Consider the following 20602-nt stretch of genomic DNA (forward strand, 5'->3'; position numbering starts at 1 on the left):
TGACTTACTAGTAATGCCGGAGGTGATTTCAAATAGGAAATGGTATCAGAAAGGAAAGCTCCTTCATTAGGGGGCTTTTCCCCTCAGCTTCTGCAAATTTGTGCAACAATAAACATAGAAAAACAATTTTTACATTAAAACAGACAATTTTCAAGTGTCATTTTGCACCCATTTGTGGTAAATGTTTCATTAAACACAGTTTCTCTGGTTCTCTTTTGGACTATGTCTACTTTGTTACTGAGTCTTTTTGCTGTTAAAATATGGGCCAAATGTGCAGGGGTTTAGAGAAATAATTGGGCACACAACATGTTAAGTTATCCATCCATCCAACCAGATTCTTCAGCTTATTTAGAGTTTTGGTGGTCTAGGCAGCCTATCCCAGCTGTAATGGGAAAAGAGACAGGGTACAACCCAGACAGGTTGCAAATCTATTACAGGGCTAACACAGAGAGACACGGACAACTTTTCACACTCACTGTCAAATTCACACCCACAACCAATTTAGAATCATCAATAAACCTAACATGCTTGTGCTTGGACTGTGGAAGGAAGCCTGAAGTACCTGAAGAAAAATCACCCAGACATGAGGAAAACATACAGTCCTAGCCACTGCACTACTGTGGTACTGATGTAAAGCAAATTTCTTAAAAGAATCATTGCACTACGCTAACTGTTTTTGGATGTAGTTTGGCCCTACCTCGCTGGCTATTCCAGCCCCGAAAATAGAAAGAAACTCAGTGGCATCACCCTTGAATCAACAGGTGTAGCTGACAGTACTAGAATTCATATCTTCATCCGAGATCTGTGAAGTTTGCTGTGGATACCATCAGCTACATTTATTAAGCAGGTCACATCTTACTGGAAATAGATCTGGTATAGCTCAGCTGAAACAGTCATTGTCTTACACAGCCAATCCTATACTTGCTCACTAATTGCCTACAGGCCCCCTGCTCTGCAGATAACAGACTGAGATGTGACCATTTGCTGCACATTCTCTGCTATGCTGAACTGTACAATATGTTCTTTTTTATAATTTTACACAGATTACACGTTCATTTTGGTTTTGATATCTCTTCACTTATAAAAGCATAAACACAGTGGGGAAAAGTTGATTATTAGCATGTAGATGTAGATTTTCTTCCCTTTTTAAAGTTTAGATCTGTTATTTCTTCAATATCACACTTCAAAAGTTAATTTTCAGATATTTTTGATGAAATTTAAACACTTTGTGAATGTGTGTATGGGTGTGTGTGCATGTACCATTTTTACATATCTTTGTGGGGACCAGCAGTCCTTATGGGGACAAATCCCCGTCCCCAAGAGGTTGAAGGCATATTTTAGGCTCAAATGCAGTTTTAGTGCCAGAGTTACAATTAGGTTGTGGTTAAGTTTAGGCTAAGGGTTAGAGTTAGGCATTCATTTTTTATTGTTAGTGTTAGGGTAAGCAGCTAGGGAAAGCATTATGTCAGTTAGATGTCCTCACTAAGATATTAAAAAAAAAGTGTGTGTGTGTGTGTGTACTATCACCTGTGATACATAGCAGCTGATATAGACTGTTTGAAGTCATGCTGGTGAGTGGAAGGTCTTTTCTACAATACTGCTATAGCATGCAAACTGAGGATGGTTCCAGATCGCACCTTAAACTTGGCGCATGCTTACTCATATCTGCTGAGATGCCAGAAAGGTTTCTACTTCAGTACACAGCCATGGCTCACCTTTTAATTATTCAAGAAGAATGTTGTGGTTTTTTAATGTATTGTTGTAGGGCCTTTTTTTGGTGCAATTTTCCTGTGGTGTGTTCAGTCCTCTTTGCTCCTTTGTGTCTATTTCCTGCTGCATCTGGCACTGCGTCCGTCAATCCCACTTACTTTTGTTGCTTCAAAAACAGCAAGGATTTTGCTCACTGGTTTTCCACTCAACATAGCGTGTGCAGGTGTGCGTGTGTGAGTGTGTGAGTTAGATGTTGTGTGTGCATGTTTTTTTTTTTGCATCTAATTTTACAGTGATGAAAAGAAAGAAAAGAATCCCCACACTCTCATCCCTCCATGTCTGCATTATTAATTGTCTGAGCTATCAACTATAGCTATTTGGACCCCGCAGGCACCCAACAGTCAGTACCTAAAATTAAAAGCAGCAATTGCTTCCCAATGAATGCCATAATAACACTCTTTAAAGTTACATTTTGCTCCCACAAAAGAGCGTAGACTTAATTTAACTGCAGAAGAAATAAAGCAGAAACTGCATAAAGAAAGACAAAAAGGAAGTCTTAACAAAAATCTTTATTAGCTGTTTGTGTGTGTGTGAGTGTTCATGTGTGTGTGTGTGGCTGCATTAAGATTTGTGCAGCCTACTGTAGCTTGTAGTGGAGAGGGATTGGTCAATGCAACATAAATGAGGGTGGAACACATTCATCAAGGTGGCAGAGATTTGAGACTAGAGAGTCCCATCCAATCACTGGTAGAGAATAAAGGGGAGAGGCATAAAAGTCTGTACAGCAAGGTCATTTGAAAAAGAAGCTGATAAGACGAAAGGATCAAATCTCCAGTGCGGGCGAGGCCTTACTCTTGATGTCTTTCCCCATTAACTAAAGCCCTGGCTTGGCACATACAGTCGTTGCCACGGCTCAGCTGTCTGATACAATGACGAGAAAGTAGAACATTAAATAAATCAAGTAAGTCTTTGCAGTGTTTGTCATCAAAACATATGTCCCTGAAAATTCATATTTCAGTTTTTATTTTAGATTTTTGTTCACGGATGACTTTAAATGATGAATCTTTATTGTGGTTTTTTGCAAAGTGATACAAATTTCCACTTGTGTTACTGTGTGTTTTACCCTCCTGTCTTACTATCACACGGGCTGCTGATTTTTGGCATCAGGCAACCTTGTTGAGCTCTACCTTTTTGTGTTTTGGAGCATTGGCAGCTGTATTGCTCTCAACGCTGCAGTATGGATTTAGTCAGTTTGTAGTTTTACCACAGTCACAGTCTGGTGTACACATGAGTATGCACACGTACACGCACACGCACACACACACACACACGCACAACCAAATACACAGTCAATCCTACAGCAGGTTTGCTATGTCACACTGGGGGCTGCTGTGTAATTGGGTGAATCTGCTCTCCAGCACGCAACAGAGATAGCCCTTTAAAATTTCACTTCACTTCTGGGAGTGTAAACAAACCTTGGGATTACTGGGGTTGTAAATCCACATTGTACCTTCTTTTCTTCAGTCACCCCCCCCCCCCCCCCCCCCCCCTTTTTGTTTGTTGGCCACGTCCTTTTGAGAGTTTATTGCTGTGCTGGATGTTTGCTCAGTATTTGGAAAGGGTTTCTGTGTGTCACTGTGACTTGTGACATGTTAACAAGCATGATAACAAGTGCACATCTGTGTGCCTATACGTTCATTATAGATCTGCATGCGCATCTTTGTCGGCACGAATCAGTAGGCGTACACTCTAGGCATGTATTTTAGCATGTCTTATGTGCGGACACTTTATGTGGCTGCGTGCAGCTTTCTGTCTGTGTGTTCTCTGTGATGGATTACTTGTCAGATGCCAGCATAGCACCGCTCTTACCGGCTGATGGAGACATTAAGTCACCAGTCACGTAGATGTAGTACGTTTCAAGATTCCTCAGGGAAAATGCTTTAACCCTTCCCGCTCCAGCACAGCTGTCAGACGACAGTGTATGTTACTTAGAAGGTGCTCCCTGCAAAGACCCACAGTATGGCTGGATTCAGTTAAGTTTGGTGTCTTAATGCAGTTGTGTGTACTTTTAGATGGGCCAATTGCTTATGGGCTGCAAACTGTGTACTATGACTGTCTCTGAGAGGCTTGAATTTTTATTTTATTTTATTTACCTCTGCAAGCTATACGAATAGAAAATATGTAATCGACAGAGAACATCCTCTAGTAGTGGCAGCCTGAGGGAGTCGTTGCGGAGGGAGGGATTTTAATGCCCCCCCCCCCCCAGTTCTGTCCTTTGTTTTTAATGCTATATTATTATCACTGCTGCTGCTCTCCCTAGAATATTAAAATAACACACTCTGAATGAATGTCAATGTTCACGCTGGCAACTAAGGCAAATCAATTTTTTTTCATTAGAAAAATCTAAACTAAGTCTATTCATTTGCAAAGGCTATTGTCGATCAGTATACTATCCAGTTTTACAAGAACTTGAGTGTCATTATAAAATGTATTAATGCATATAAAAATCTACTTTTTGAAATATTTATTTTTTGCTTTTAGATTAAATTTAGCCTTTTACTTACTTTTAAGAACATTTGAAAGATTCACCATCATGTGATTGACGGAGGCCTGGTAAGATAATCAAACACCTGTGAACTGTCATCCCAGTCACATTTAAATAAATAAATCTGTTGTAATTCTGATCATTATAACTGACCCCCACTTGCTTCAAAACACAGATAAGAGGACAGAAACACACACACACACACACACAGACACACGCACACAAACCCACACTCAGAAATATCTCAGTGAAAATAACCCAAACAGTCAGACTTCTTTATGTTTATCTAGACTAGGACTTGAAAACCCCTGATAAAAAGCTTGCAAGAAAATGGTTAAAGAGCCTTTAAGCATAACCACAACTGAACATTAAGAGACATAACTCATTGAAGGAAAAAAAATCTCATTTTCAAGTTCCTCTGGCTTGGTAGTGCTTTTTCCTTATATTGAATCAGCAAGTCTTCTTCATGTCTGCACAGTACTGTCTATTTTCTTGTCTGGGTTTCAAGGGAACCTTGCTGAGTTATCTGCTGCTCTTTTTCTCCCCACTGATGTGGCCTGATGTTTTTCTGGAAGATTTGATCCTGAGGACATTTGCTGTTAATGCACTGTGAGGAGCTTGAACTTGATCAGTAGGGAAACCGCACAGTTTGTGTTTGTGTTTAAACAAGGATTTTGAAATAGGATGTTAGACTGTGCAATATCATGCATAGATATATATATATATATAAATATACCATATTCCAATAACTGTGTTATTCTACTGTGGCTTTCAATTGATAGGATGCTTATAATACTGTCCGTGGGAGCATGTACAGAATAAATCAGCGTACACACAGGGATTTGTCTTCCCTGGTGTTCTCATGACCACTGAGCAGCTCCGCTGGAACAGTACAGGGCTACATACACTGTTAAGGGTATTTTAGGCACAATGTACACAAGCAATTCATTTCTGATATTAAGTAATAACTTTGATCTTTGGTTTCCGCACTCAGGAGCTGGTGGTAAAAATATTAACCGCAAGTTCATTTCCTACCTCAGTTTTGCATTGTGCTGAAACATGTTTTTTTTTTTATTCTTCCATTGAGGAAGAATAATTCACATTAAACACCCTCGCCCCTGTGGCAGAGTTCCCAAATTAAGCAACATTTTGTTCATTTACCCATGATAAAGTTGTTCATTAGACAATATACTTTGACTTATTCTTTGTTATTACCTTGCCATTGTAAATGCCTTGGGAGCAATTAAATATGTGAAGTGCCCAATTTTCCGTCCTCGACTTCCAGTCCTGAACTCTATCTGCATGTTGCACACATTTCCTATGAACTAATTAAAGTGAATCAATGACACAACCCTTTAAAATGGCGGCATATGTCAGGGCCATCAGTGGGGAACAAAAGACCCTCTTAATTATTTTGTTCCTGCCGTTCCTGTAAATGGCTTGTCAAGGCAGCAGACTCAGTAGCCGACTACTTGAAAAGGAGATGTCATGTACACACAGAGACACACGTACCAGCACATAAACACATACACAAACACTGGCTCCGGTTTCTCTGTGACGGCTCCCTCTCTGTCTTATAAAAGACTAGTAATTGTACTACAACAATGACAATGTAAGTGCTTAAGTGTAACGGTCCCCATACTCTTCAAAGGTGCAGCATCCCTTATCCATCATTGGCTCTGGGGAACTATTTCTTGGATGCTGACAACCATATCTTATCTAGAAAAAAAAAGAAACAAAAAAACAATCTCACCCCTCAAGGGGAATCTGCTGAAGCCACTCTTCCAGTTTCAGGATACCCAGGTACTTCTAGCTGTCCCGTATATCTGCTATTCTGCCTTCTGGAAACTCCACTCGTTCAGTCCCAATCGCTTTCCCCTGTGTTTGTAATCGTTCAGCCAAACCAGAGTGATATCATGATTTCCTCATCATGGATCACTGTGAGATGATATCTCGTTCACTCTTGGCATACAGGTTGATGATCACTCCATTTCTAAATCTATATCTGTATTCACTCTTAGTGATAAGATGGCGACTTGTGTCATTGCCTTGGAGTTGGCCTCCAGTGTTGCCTTCCACAGTCCTGCTGAGTTTATGATGATACAGCTGGAAACTGTAGTGGCAGCATCACTGTTTTTGCAACATTAGGTCAGGGTTTGAATCCCAGTCAGGTCATGCACACTAGATACCCAATGCTACCCAAGCCTACCGCGGAACATGAGCGAGAGACAAATAATTATAGCCATTACATTTTTTTAAAGAAAAAATCTGGTGCAAGTTGTTCCTTGCTGTTCCTCATTCGTTTAACCCGTTCTTCACCTGCATGCTGAAGCCCTGCCTAAATATGCAGCTTACCATGAGTATGCATTAATTCTGTTATAAACACTGATGTGTTACAGGAGACTTTGTTTTTTCCCTTTTTCCCCTGCTTTGCAATTATTAACCTCACCATCCTGCCTTGTAAAATACTTACATCTGCCTCATATTAATGTAAATCATCTTAGTGAAGATGTCTGGGCTGTAGATGAGTGAAAATGGTGACAAATGAAAGCACGGGAGTTGTGAGGCTGCACTGGTAAATGAGAAAAATTCTCACATGCCAGGTGTTTATGAGCATGCTTATTTGTTTAAGGGTTTTTCTTAATGCCCATCTGCATTGTTGCCATAAATGCCCATCTGTAGCCCAGGAATCTCAAAGTGGCTTTGACTACTGTCAGAAAATCAACTGGCAGTGCTCCAAGTATGTCATCTTCTCCTCTGAGAGAATAAATGGACGGGGATGGTTGGATGGATGAAAGGATGCCTCGACACGCTTGTTTTCTCCACCTCGTTACAACCGTTTTCTGTGTTATCAAGAGCTTTGGCCTGCCACACTACAGCACCGCGCTACACTTTGTGTTTGACAATACTCTGCCTCACAGTGCTAATCGCCTCTTAATTCTTGCATTACTCCCCATCCGTGAACATGAATTTCAATTGCATAGGTGGTACTGTCCAAAAATAGTGCTTGCAGCACTGCCTGGAGAGATGGGCTGTCAGTCTACCTGTCTGATCATGAGCTATTATCCTCTCTGCCCACAGACAGGAGGGAGAGCTACACCAGTGTCTATGTGATCATGATCAATACATAATCACTTTCCTGTCACTGCAATGGTGCTATCGGGGGACAGTCCAGCCTCATAGACAAGCCATTTCACAAAAAGGGATTTGGCAGACCATCGTTTTTGACCTAGAAAAAAGGTTCGGTTGTTTTGTGTGTGTGTGATGGTGGTGGGGGTCACAGTGGTTGAGGCTAGGTCGGATGGCTAAGTGAGGGCTGGATTCATTTAATCAGTAAATACTATGTAGTAAATACCAGTAAGATTATTACATGGTCAGTATGCTTGGATAAATTGCACAAGTTTCATGCTTATAAGACTTTAAACATAGTTTCTGAAAAAGACAGCGTCAATAAAGATATTTACAGCTACAGTAAACATGCAGTTGACAATTGTCACCAGTTACTCCATTTGTTGCTTCCCTATTTCATAATAGATTTTAATTCATTTAATCTGCACTCCATAGCTGAAAGTGTATTGCTGATAGTAATGAAATAATTCCTGGCAGCAAGCTGGAAAAAAAAGAAATTTCTGTGAAGAGTTTTCCAATACACTGTCAAATTGTCTGAAATCCAGAGGGACTCAAAAGTCCCTCTGGATTTCAGACAGATTATTCAAAACTATTATAATGTTGCAATTTATGAAAAACTAGCACATCGTCATATAGCTGAGGGAAACAAAGGGATTTAAAACATGATGTAAGATTCAGAAAATATTTTGTAAACAGTATCTTATTCTTGTTTGGAAACACACACACACACACACACACACACACACACACATATATATATATCTGTACACATACTGATTTAGTTACGTGATTACATTACTTTTTACATTACAATTTTACTTTCGCACTGTCCAGAGCAGCACATTGATTCAATTCTGTGCTGGTACAGCTGGCATCAATCTGCTGATGTAAGTATACGGGGTGTAATGATAAATACAACAGCACTTCAATGAATTGAAGTATCCCTTTCACATTTTTCTTAATCGTGTACACTGAAGTGACTGATAGTTTTGCTTGCTGCAAACATATAATACAGTAAAATATAGACAAAAACCACACATCAACAGTTGTGTTTCAGATGAGAAGATGAATGCATGTCCAGTATTCAATCTTGTTTAAGCTCTACTTTGCTCCACTATGGTCACCACCTGATTGGTAGCTTTGAGTTTGTGCTTTTTGGTGCTGGGCAAGATTTATTTATTCATTGATTGATTTAGTTTCATTTTGATAAAATTAGTTAGTTGAGCAGATAGCTAAAGAAAATCAGACAGCTTTATAGCAAACACACTATAGCCATTGGGAGTTAACAAAATCGTATTAAGATATTCAAATATTTAAATTTTCAAATACGACTTTTTAATTTTTCTCCTCAGAAAAAGGTTGTTTTAATAGAATTAAATTTTGTTTTATCAATTTTTTTCCTCAAAGAAAATATTGTAATATCAGTGTCTAATCTGCATATTAAGCAACAAGCTATTTAATCTTCTGTGCACCTATGTGTACGCCCATCTTCTTTTCTGTCTATCCATCCTGGTTTCTCTCTCTCTCTTTCAACACCCACAGTGTAAAGCCAGTCAGACATAAACAGTATTGTTTTACCCGGGTAGGGCTCACAGCAGGGCACTGTTAGCACCACGCCTCATGCAGCCCACAGCTCTCCCCATGCCTCAGTGATATCCCTTCTCCATGGCTCAGTGCTTGCATACATATGAATGCCCCCTGTCTTCTACCCTTCACGGTTCTGAGCTGGTCCAAGCTGAGAAGAGCTGAGGTGTTACACAGCTGCCATGCTTGTTGGACAGACAGATGTGGAGGAGAATTGTAGCATTCCAGTGTTAGTAAATGAACTGTAATGACACATTCTTTGGAGTGATTATAGGTGTGATGGTACTTGAACTCAGGAGTGCTTTCCTGCGGTGCGATTTGCTGAATTGTACTAAGCATGCTGAGGGTGAGTTTATCAGTTAGAAAATGCAACCAGTATGTGTATGCAGTTAACATTATAACGAAGACTTAGTGCAGTGTCAGAAACTGGGCAAAGGTTTTTGTACAGCAGCTGATCCTACAGTATATCCTAGTTGTGGAAAATGAGCATAATAATGGAACTTAATAATGCTTTCTTTTTGACAGAAATCTTGTGGTTTAAAAGTGAAGATTCTGCTGACAGGTGAAATAAAATCTTGATTCAAAGATAAAGCTTCAGAAGATTTTAATGCTAAAACTTTGTCTTTTTTCCTTGTTCTGCACAGCAAGTTTTACTACTTTGGTCTGTTTGATTATACTTATATTTCTTCTAAGGAAATAAGCAAACTATACAGATCAAGCTGTGTTACAGTACAATGTGTTATTGAAAATAAGCCGCAGCGTCCTTCCACAGCCATTGTGTGTCACACTGGGCTGCATCTCCCAATTTATCCCCTCTCTGGTTCAAGAAAGATTCCTATTGATTTCCTATCACCGAGCCAGTGTACAGAGTAAATAGGAAGTGTGAGCCCTATTATTTCTGTCGCTTGGTAAAACATAAGGATAGACCCCCGTGTCTTTATCACGAGGAACCTTTTAGCCACCACATGCCCTTCAACCAAAACACTACGGCTGTAAATTTTCACACACTGTACAGTAATGATGTCCTTTGAGAATGAGTTTGTGTTTAAATTATTGGTGTGGTATTAAATCCTGTGAACTTCAGAACATGATTAATGAGATTACACTTAATGTGGGAAAACACCCGTAAACGCAGGCTGTATTTTCATACAGGCTTAATGTGCTTTCCCCTGCGGGCCACTGCCCAAACCAATAGAGGGAGATTTGCTTTCCCGGGAGAAGCTTCTGTGCACTCTTTCTGAGTCTTTGCATGTGCTAAGCAGTAGGAAACAGGTGAGACAAATCCCTTTAGACACCAAATAGCGCAATTACACGTTTCTTCCATGTATGTAACAGGTCTGACCAAGAATATGCAACACTTTTGAGGAAGAAAGATGTGTGCAAGACATTCTACTGAATAGTTTTCATATTCCATTGTAGGCTTTTTACATCCTTAATCCGTTCCTGCATGTTTTTTGTTTTTAGCAACCATTCATATTTTTCATCCCTGGACATTTATACTGTAGGTGTTGTGTTGCTATTATTGTAGTCGCCACAATGCTACAGGCTTCAAATAAAAGCCAGAGACAATATTCCTCCTACAATTGAGTTTCTGTGCCCATTGCCTGGCCTACAGCTGCATCCATTTCTGCAGTGTCCCTGAATTCTCTGCATTATCAAGGGGAAGGACGAGCTAATCTGCACTGATTTGAAACAGGACCAAAACACTGGCTTTCCTAATCCCTCATTTTTTTTTTATCAGGGGTAGTGAGGAGCATTTTACCCCTGTGGGAGGGAAAGAAAGAGGGAGCTATTTCATGCCTCACTGGTTCCACTGTTTTTATGAAGATTTTTTTCCTACCCCTACTTCCCTACTTCAATCCATAGTGTAACTGAATTTCTAAAGCCTGTTTGCAATAGTCAGACACCTTTTAGAAGTACGAAGGTACTTTTCATAATTAGGGATGTGTAGATGGCTGCCTCCTCCCTCTGCAGTAGTAGTAATTTAACTTTAAGGCAGATAAGGCTCTGTATCTCTGAAAAAGGGAGGTGCAATTTCCTTGCTGTCTTTCATTTTATTCATTTGACAATTGGCAAACACCTATGGCACGCAGGATATAATTTGCTTCCTGAAAATACAGTACGAGCGCTCCAATTTGGATTAATGCACACATCTGTGAGATATAATTCAAATAATTATGTTTCCTTAAATTCTGTCAACCAATTTATGTAATACTTCATTCACTTATGTAGCACGTTTGTTGGAAATTTCCACTTTACATCAGGTGCTCTGGCAGGGCTGTCACATAGAGGCCCTCATACTGATTTTTCTTCAGTGCACATGCAGTTTCTGTTGAGTAGAGTTTGAAACATTAATAGAAACTGAAATGTGAAAAATTTCTATTTAATGTAGACTGAGAACAGTTCATGTGAATGACAGTTTCAGCAGATAAAAGCAATGCATCTATTTAAGTGTATTAGCAGCTGAAACTCAAGTTGCGCTGGGTGTTGTTGTTTTTTTGTTTTGGTTCTTTTCTTCTTCTGTTTTTTTTTTTTTTGTCAGTGCTAGTGCAGTGAGCAGAAACAGAGAAAAAGAGCTCATTGATCTGCTATGATCTAAACACTGCAAAAGGCATGGGGTGTAACAAGCTCAGGAAATTTACAAGGTAAGCCTTGGCAACACAACAGCACGGGTCATCATAAGACTATGAATTACTGGAACACCTCAGTCTCAGAGGACCACTTGAGGTTCTCTCCCTGTGAAATAATTGGGTTGCAACAGTGAAACTGCTACACCAGTTAGAGTGCAAAGGGGCTTTTGCTTTGTTTTGCTGTTACAAGACCGCAGACACGGCTGTGACTATTAATCAGCAGGTGACACGTGTAGCTGACGGCATAAAATGGGAGATAAGATCAAAAACTGCACCACATGGATGCGAAAGTCATCTTATTTGCAATTTTTTAACCCATTTTATTTTGCAGTTGGTAAACACTACTGAAGCTATTTGATGTGAATATTAAACATGTATTTTCAGATTGTTTGAGTCCTTATTGGTTAGAAGTAGTAAGTCATTACTGTGGTGCACACTGGTGAGCAGGCTTGATGAAAATTGTTTCGGTGCTTGTAGAAATAGCAGAAGATGATACACCAACAGAATACAGATGTCTGATTTGCGGGTTACACTTTGTAAACTATGGAACAACTGCTCATATTACATCTGGCAAATTTATTTTATTTTTTTATTTATTTTTCGTTATTTAATCCATAGCCGAACATCTGAATCAGAGTTCTGGAGCCAGAGCACTTAACTTGTCACAGGTCTTTGCGCAACAAGCATTTTCAGTTGCAGCGGACAGATTTAGGTGCCTGTGGCAGGACCTCCGCCGTCTGTGACTGGGGACATCTCACTTTGTTGTCAGAACACCTCTAAACATCTTTCACAGAAACAATTACCATACCATCTGTAGCTTTCTGCCAGCTTGTTGCTCACTGTCAGCACGTCGGGTTCTTTTCTCTTTTTTCTTCTCAAATGCTCTCCCACACCCTGAGACTCATGAGGAGTTAGGTCACTTTGGATTAAAATGGATGATTTTAATTACGCGAATTGCCTCTTTATATCAATATTTTCAGTGCTCGTTTTGTCCCGATACCTTTTGATGGACAGGTGAATGGTGGATTGAATTGCCACTAATGTATTTCCTGATTTGAGCATTTGACTGACTTGGAATATTGATGAAAGTCCTTGGATACATTTTACTTATAAAGACCTTATAAAGCTGGTGTAAAAAAGAAGTTTATTTATGTTTGAATACTGATGGTGTGAAGGTAATTCTTAATTGCTGTAATTGATAAAGAATGCTTGATATCCCATAAGAATTAAAAAATACATGAGCCAACACTTACACCAACACAGCCTTTAATTTTAAACTTAAAAACTTTTATTTGACAAACTAAACTTAATAAACACGCTACTTTAATGGAAGGAGAAGTGTTTTCTTTGTGGTTACATCCAAATATCAAATAACCATCAACAGAGTAATACTTGTGCTGTCTGCTGTTCTGAAAGATCAAAAGCTGTGAAAAAAGTAGTCTAATTTGCCCATACATGTCTGCAATTGCTTTGCCTGCTATATTAATATCTAACACACAAATATATGTCACTGACACACTAGATGCCACAGAAAGGACAGTTAATTAACAATTAAATAACTTCTTTGCACACTTAACTGAAACTTTCATTATAAAATCTTCAGATCCATTTTTCATGCCATATTTGAGATCGCTGCAAAAAGTGCAGCCTTACCTAATGTCCACCCTACTGTTACTCATTTTATATTAAGATTTAAAAATCTAGTTGGTATTGATATGGTGAATAACCTTCAGTAAAAATAATAAATCATACAGCAATAGTACATTCATGTAGTTGTAAAAAGCATGATAATGTATTAAGTAATCCAAAGTATTCAGAATACGTTACTATCATTGAGTAACGTAACGGAATACGTTACGAAATACATTTTGGGGCATGTATTCTGTATTCTGTAGTGGACTACATTTTAAAAGTAACCTTCCCAACACTGCCCACTGGCAACCTCTGGTCAAAACAGAAAAATGTTTCTGTTCGGCAAGTAGTTACTGGAGGTTCCTGGTTGTTGCCATGTGAAATCGCCCACAATTGGGTGCTGCACCAAACACTTCCTTGTGATTGCTTTTACTGCTAACAGATTGCTACGGTTACCCATAGTTTGAATGGAATACACTGACATGTCTGCACACACTCATCCAATCCGGCAAGAGAATGTTTGCTTCCAAAGCAGAAATTTCACACTTTAAAATGTATTGGTCGCAGTAGTAAGACAGAACAAATGTTATTTCCAGTTTGTATTGCAGTTTTCAATACTTGGCCAGTAGTGTCTGCAGACTAGTCAGTGTTTTTCATGTAAATTTTCCATGTAAATGACCACTTCAGAAACCAGCTACAATGACCAATTTTATGACAACAAGCAACCTCAACTAGGCTCAACTAGGCTAATGGTTGCAGAATACACACTTATATCTTGCAAAAGGTGGTTACTAGGATTGTTCTCCAGGCCTCCACAAATGGGCCTTTAGCAACTGATTTTAAAGCAACCACTGGCAACCACTTGCATTCACTAGGCTGGTTTCTAGGCCTGTGTGATTGGGGCCTTACGTGGAACAAGATGGGATAAATGGGACTAGAGTCTCATTTGGATTCACTCAGCACTTAGAATTTTAGTTTACAGAGACATGGAGATCATTTCCTGTAGGGATGTTTATACATTTGTCTTTCTGCACCACAGGTACCTCAGTTATCACAGTAACAGCTACAGATGCCGATGATCCGGTGTACGGAAACAGCGCTAAGCTAGTCTACAGCATACTGGAGGGACAACCATATTTCTCTGTTGACCCCAACTCAGGTAAGTCTAATTTCTTGATAATTGCTGAATTTTAGGCTTAAGCTAAAGTATTAGTTTGATCAAATACTCCATTGCGTTCATGAAGGAAAAGCTGATTAAACCTCAGATTCCAAGTCTTGTGTGAGTTAACAATCATGTGGGTTTAAAAATTCATGCATTTAAAATATTTGCACATGCAAACTAGGGAATTTATTTTATTTTAATTACATTTCCTTTGTTTTTAGGAGCCATCTGTGCAGGATGACATTTAGTTGCATATTAAGTAAAAAACAAAAGAAAAAGGAAACATGCAATAGTTTATAGGTCTCGTGTAATCAGAGTGATTTTAAATAAGGAGAAAAAAATGGAGGGCACCTTTATGGAGCAGGCAAAGCCCTTTGTGCTGTTATTCATTGTTTGCTTGACAAAGCCTGACGAAGATTTCTGTGAGATCAAAACGTTGCTTCATTAAATTTAATGGGAGCTAATACAATGTGCAAGTCCTTTGTCTGCTTCTAACCAGTGGAGAGCATAATGTATTACAAAATGCAATGAATGAACACGGCGTTCATAACGGGACAAAAAGGAAAGAAATAGGTTTTACAGAGAGATGGTGATTCCATCTAAGGATTATTTCATAAGGCTTTTTCTTCTAGACAGGGCCATGCACATCAGGCCAGAACCTTTTAGTATTTAAACACTGTCCTTTTTCATTACCTGCTTTGAGCTAGATAAATGAGCTTACAATGTCATCTCAGGTCAAGTTGTGGTATATCACTATGTGGACAAGTCTCTGGTTAAGTATGTCCAAATGACAGGAATAACTTTACCAAGGTCAAGCTTATGCATAAATCTAAGTATTTTAAGGACACACCTGAACTATAGGGACTGCTTTAAGCTTTATGGACCCAACTCTGTATCTGATCAGCTATCAAAAAGATTGAAAGTTTAAACAGTAACTGAAACATTTTGAAAGTTATCTCACTAAATAGCTGATAATATTTTAGAGGTTTTAGGGTTACGCAGCACAAATTGCATTAATACTTGACTGGATTTTTTAAGCCCTTTATAGTCACAAGGCTTAATTGTTTTCCCATTTAAAATCACTATAATAAAACACTGATGCATACTATGAGTTGATCCTGAACCCACTGCAAACCGGTGGCTGACTTGAAGTGGAGTTTTTTGCAGTAAGGTCCATTCATGATATGAAATACTGTGAGGAAGCTCCCCTTTATTGTGTTATTTAGGCTGTATACTTATCCACTCTAAAATATATTTTAATGGAAGTTTAGTTTAGTTTGGAACCGCTCATTTCTAATGTAGTCGACTTTCTGGTACCTCATATCTATAAGATAAGATAAGATAAGATAACCTTTATTAGTCCCACACGTGGGAAATTTGTTTTGTCACAGCAGGAAGTGGACAGTGCAAAAGTTATGAGGCAAAAATTAGAATACAATAAGAATAAATACAGTACACAACTGTACAGAATAGAATAAAATAAAATACTATATACAGTAGAATAAAATAAAATAAATATACAATAAGATAAAAATAGAATACAAATACAAATACTATATACAACTGAGTAAAAATACAACGATGACAGAAAGGATTATTGCACTTAGTATTATTGCATATGTATGGATGTGTGTGCTTGATCAGTTAAAGTCTTTATTATGGAGTCTGACAGCAGTGGGGAGGAAAGACCTGCGAAATCTCTCCGTCCCACACCGTGGGTGCCGCAGTCTCCCACTGAAGGAGCTGCTCAGTGCTGTCACAGTCTGCTGCATGGGGTGGGAGATGTTGTCCAACAGGGATGACAGCTTAGCCGCCGTTCTCCTGTCACTCACCACCTCCACTGGGTCCAGAGGGCATCCTAGAACAGAGCTGGCCCTTCGGATCACCCTGTTCAGTCTCTTCCTGTCCCCAGCAGAGATGCTGCCGCCCCAGCAGACCACGCCATAAAAGATAGCAGAAGCCACAACAGAGTCATAGAATTTCTTCAGGAGTGGGCCCTCCACTCCAAACGACCTGAGTCTCCGCAGCAGGTACAGCCTGCTCTGCCCTTTCCTGTAGAGGGCGTCTGAGTTATGAGTCCAGTCCAGTCTATTGTTCAGATGAACACCAAGGTACCTGTAGCTGTCCACAGCCTCAATGTGCTGCCAATACTTGGGATTCAAATACAAAATAAATACTAACAGAAGAGCTGAGAGTGATATCCTGCTTTTAACATGTGCACTGCTAGCAGGTGCTACAGGTTGAACTAATTCCAACAGGTGGAGATGCAACAGCTTCCCCACCTGCTTGCCCACCTGAGGTGATAGCAGTCTGTTGCATTGCATTTATGCATAAAGTGCAAACACCTTCTGTAAGGACTAAAAGAGGATATAGTCTGACACTTAACTATTATAACAAATGCTGTATGTCTCCATTATCATGCAACTTCAACTCTATTCAACAAAGCTGTAAGGGACAAAATTACATGTCTGTAAAAAGGCAGCCTGACAATGTAATAGTTTGAAAAGTTGTGTAAAAACATCAGTTCTGCAGGTAACTCAGACCATCTGTTTTTTTTATGCTTGTAGGTTATTGCTGCATGGGGGTGCTGTTAAATGTGGCTTCCTGGCTCACTCCCTTTTGCTACAATTCCCCTCTACAGCTGTTCATTCATGTACATTTATGTTTCAATATTTATACCATACACAGTGGCAAACAAGTTTTTTTCCTGGGAGCATTGTAACTGTTCCAAGGGGTGTACAGATTTGATTGAAACAACAGATATGAATGTAATGGAGCAACTTGATAGAAATGAATGAAACACAAATATAGTCCACACACACTGGTTCATAATATATTGCATAACATATCATTTTGATTTAACAAAAAGACTATCTAAGTATGCAAAAATATTTTCATGAAATAAAAATAAAATATTGTATATTGGCAGTATTAATTAAGGGGGATCTTTATAATAAATTAACTAACCATGGCTTTTGTACTCAGTCACTCGGGATGGCACTGAACAATACTAAATGGACCTTATACATTCATAACCTTTTATAAAAGGAAGGATAGAATTTGCATGAATTTTCAATTCAATTCAGTTTCATTTCATTTATACAGCACCAAATCACAACAACATTTCCCTCAAGGTGCTTAATGTTGGAAGGTACAGATCCTACAATATTATAAAGAAAACAGAGAAAACCCCAACAATCATATGACCCGCTATCAGCAAGTGCTTTGGCCACAGTGGGAATGTATGTGGCTAAAGATACAATTCCAACTTTTTTCAGTGGATAAATCAAGCAATGAAGTGTAACTTGGATAAGTAACGTCAACACATTTGAACAGTGAACGGTACTGTACAGTTCCCCACGAGTTGCGTGGAATTCATTATTGAAACCCAAATGAGATTTATATGAGAGCTTTGCATCAGTGAGTTGCATGTTTTGCTCAGCTGACTTCAAGTCCTAAGTCCTAATGGGGCAGCACTCCTATGATGCTGTGGTCCATAACATCACTGGGTTATGAATTCCAAATAATGGCAATGATAATAATTACTTCTTCCTTTCACAAGGCAGACTCTTCAGCAGCGTCATGGTGCATAAAGTTATCTCAAAACATATTCTAGATTGGATCTTTAATTGCTTTTTCAGCTGACTTTTTAACATGTGTCTGTAAGCAATATGATTAAATAATGGTGAAATTACATTAATAAGAAATGAGATGGAAATTGACGGCTCACAATTTGGAAAACAACACACAATAAACAAGCTTCAAGAAAGGAGGACTCAAAATTTATGTACATAATTAGAATGAACTTTCATAATTTCAACACATAAAAACCGGGCTTGTCCTCACTGGTATAGGTGTCGTAATCTCGAAGCCTCTACAGCTGGACCTTGGGCTGTCGAGAAGGGGCTGAATGGACAGTTTAAGGATTAACATTCATTGCTTTGTGTGATCGCTGTGCACATGCAGATGGCTCATTCAAGTGAGCCAGATGTTTTAATGAATGTTAATGAAAAATAAAAGGTAAGGGGAAAACAACCATTAGAATGCATTTGACACTTACAACACCACACTGGAAATGAAAAGCATTCAATAAATAAATAAACATCATGCCCCAATTCATCACTTGGTTAATGGTCGATGAAAAAAAAAAAGTTGAAACAAATATCTATGGAAATGAGTGTTTGTCTATCTTCCCTTTTCAGTGATTAGGAATTAATTTGAATAATTAACGATGATCAACAGAGATGACGGTGTTGCTTGTAGCAGGATGACGGAAGAGTGTGTGTGTGTGTGTGTGTGTGTGTGGAGGAGGAAAAGTAACTTGTTTGTGTAGCTCTTTTTCCTTATTGATTTGTTTGTTTGCATTTCAGATGGTAGGTCTACCTTGTTATTGCACATCAGAGCTCAGAGCTAAAATTAGAGAGAAGTAATTTAAAATCCTATTTCTCTATATAATATCTGCCTATTCATTAAAACTGCAATGACTTGGTGATGCTGATGAAATGCTGGTTTTACACACTTCATCTTTGAGGCCATCTAAGGGTGTCCCATGTAAGAGAGAGTATATACATGTAACACAAGAGCTGTGTTGTTGTGTTACTTTTTTAAAAACAATTTCAAATAGATTTTCTGTAATTATTCTTTCAAATAATATCACAAGTGTGTCCTTGGTGTAATCATCTATAGCTCTATTCATATCATTCTACTTCACTGATTTAAAAAAAAGAAAAAAAAAAGCTTATTTTGTTGACGTGACAATACATGCGGTTCACTAAATGTACAAACATGTAGAAGTTTGGTTTTACCCAAGATACTTCCTCAATAATTTTATACATAGCATGTTTGTAACCAGTGTGTAACAAAAATAATAGACGATGGCCAAATCAGAAGACTTCAGGAATGTCAGGAGCCAAGAGGACGCCACAATGAAAACACAACCATATAAACGATGAAGCAATGCTTAAGTTGTATTAGAAATTTTTGTGCACTGTATTACAACTAACAACAATAACCAAAATAGTGTGCGGACACAGAGACCCCCAACAAATAAAGAAAAGAAAGTTAGACCCGGATCTTTTAAATTGTCAGTGTGATCCAGTTCAGGCCTGTTAGGTGATCTGGGCAGTTTATTGGTGTGAGCTCAATCCGATGATCGATGTATGATTTGCACAGTTTGTCCTACCACAATTCAGGCAACCAGACTGCAAGATTCAGTTCCATATGGGCTGTGGCTTGCCATCCATTGTAATGGAAGATCATTCTTCTTCTATGGATTTTCCAGAAGGTCTGTAATTCGAAGCTCTCTGTAGAGTCTCAGCTCCTTGATCTCCAAATCAAAAAACCTGACCTAAGAGTGAGGTCAGAGTTACTCCAAATGAACATTGTACATACTTAACTAACAATTATCCATAAACATTTCTGCTTCAGGGAAAAAGCATGAACAAAATCAGTTTCAAATTTCTGTTTCTAACGTGTTGTACAACTATCAAATTCAAAATTTTTTGCGTTACGTGGCAATGTAGTTATCACCAATCATAAAACTAAAATTAATCAGGTCCATAGATCTAATCCACACTGCTCCTAGCAGAAGAATCAATATACTCTCCTCCTTGTTAATTAACAGCAATGGTGAATAAAAATAACACAACAAAACATTTCAATGCAACAGGTATGCATGCTGTTTTTCTTAACCTACAATAGCTAATAAGTTCTCAGATAACAGTGAACAAACAGGATTGTGAGTTTAGATAGTACCCGCTAGCTACTTGCGCAGGACCTTCACCGTTAGCGTTTGTTTCCCAAGCGAACAACATCAACATTTCAGCAAGCCGATCAGCGGCTATAACAGTTCAGTTACTCACCAGTGCAAAGCACTGTGTATTCATAAAAACAGCTTCGGGTCTCCAAATCAGCAACCACGTTCCTCTTACAGGTGCAGCTATGGCGGGTGTGGGCTAAGCAGCCTTACTAGCATAACCAAACAGGAACAGTCAAGGCGAGAAAAACAATCCCATTGGTTAAGGACTGACATTGTGCATCCAGGTCAGAAAATAACCTTTGTTAAACAAAAATAAATAAATAACAAAAATAAAGTACATTGAACCCTGTGGAGTATACCAGGCCCAAGCACACACACGCAGATCCGTATTGCCAAGGACCACATTTATTGATATTAACACAGCAGATAATATGACGCACAGACTGACAGCT

At 38.8% G+C, this 20602-nt stretch overlaps 1 protein-coding gene across 1 annotated transcript in view; it reads left to right on the forward strand.

Annotated features, from left to right (window-relative positions):
- The window catches only part of cdh8 (cadherin 8), a 99705-nt gene that overhangs the window by 48064 nt on the left and 31039 nt on the right, over window positions 1-20602 (forward strand). Inside the window, exon 5 of the mRNA XM_086305065.1 lies at window positions 14270-14389. Coding sequence (XP_086161191.1) covers window positions 14270-14389 — 120 coding nt within the window. The remainder of the gene's footprint in view (window positions 1-14269; window positions 14390-20602) is intronic.

Source organism: Aulonocara sp. 'chitande type north' Nkhata Bay, linkage group LG1, assembly GCF_057382095.1.
Source record: "Aulonocara sp. 'chitande type north' Nkhata Bay isolate Kocher_YH1m ecotype deep benthic linkage group LG1, A_spYH_male_GT1.1, whole genome shotgun sequence".
NCBI lineage: Eukaryota > Metazoa > Chordata > Actinopteri > Cichliformes > Cichlidae > Aulonocara > Aulonocara sp. 'chitande type north' Nkhata Bay.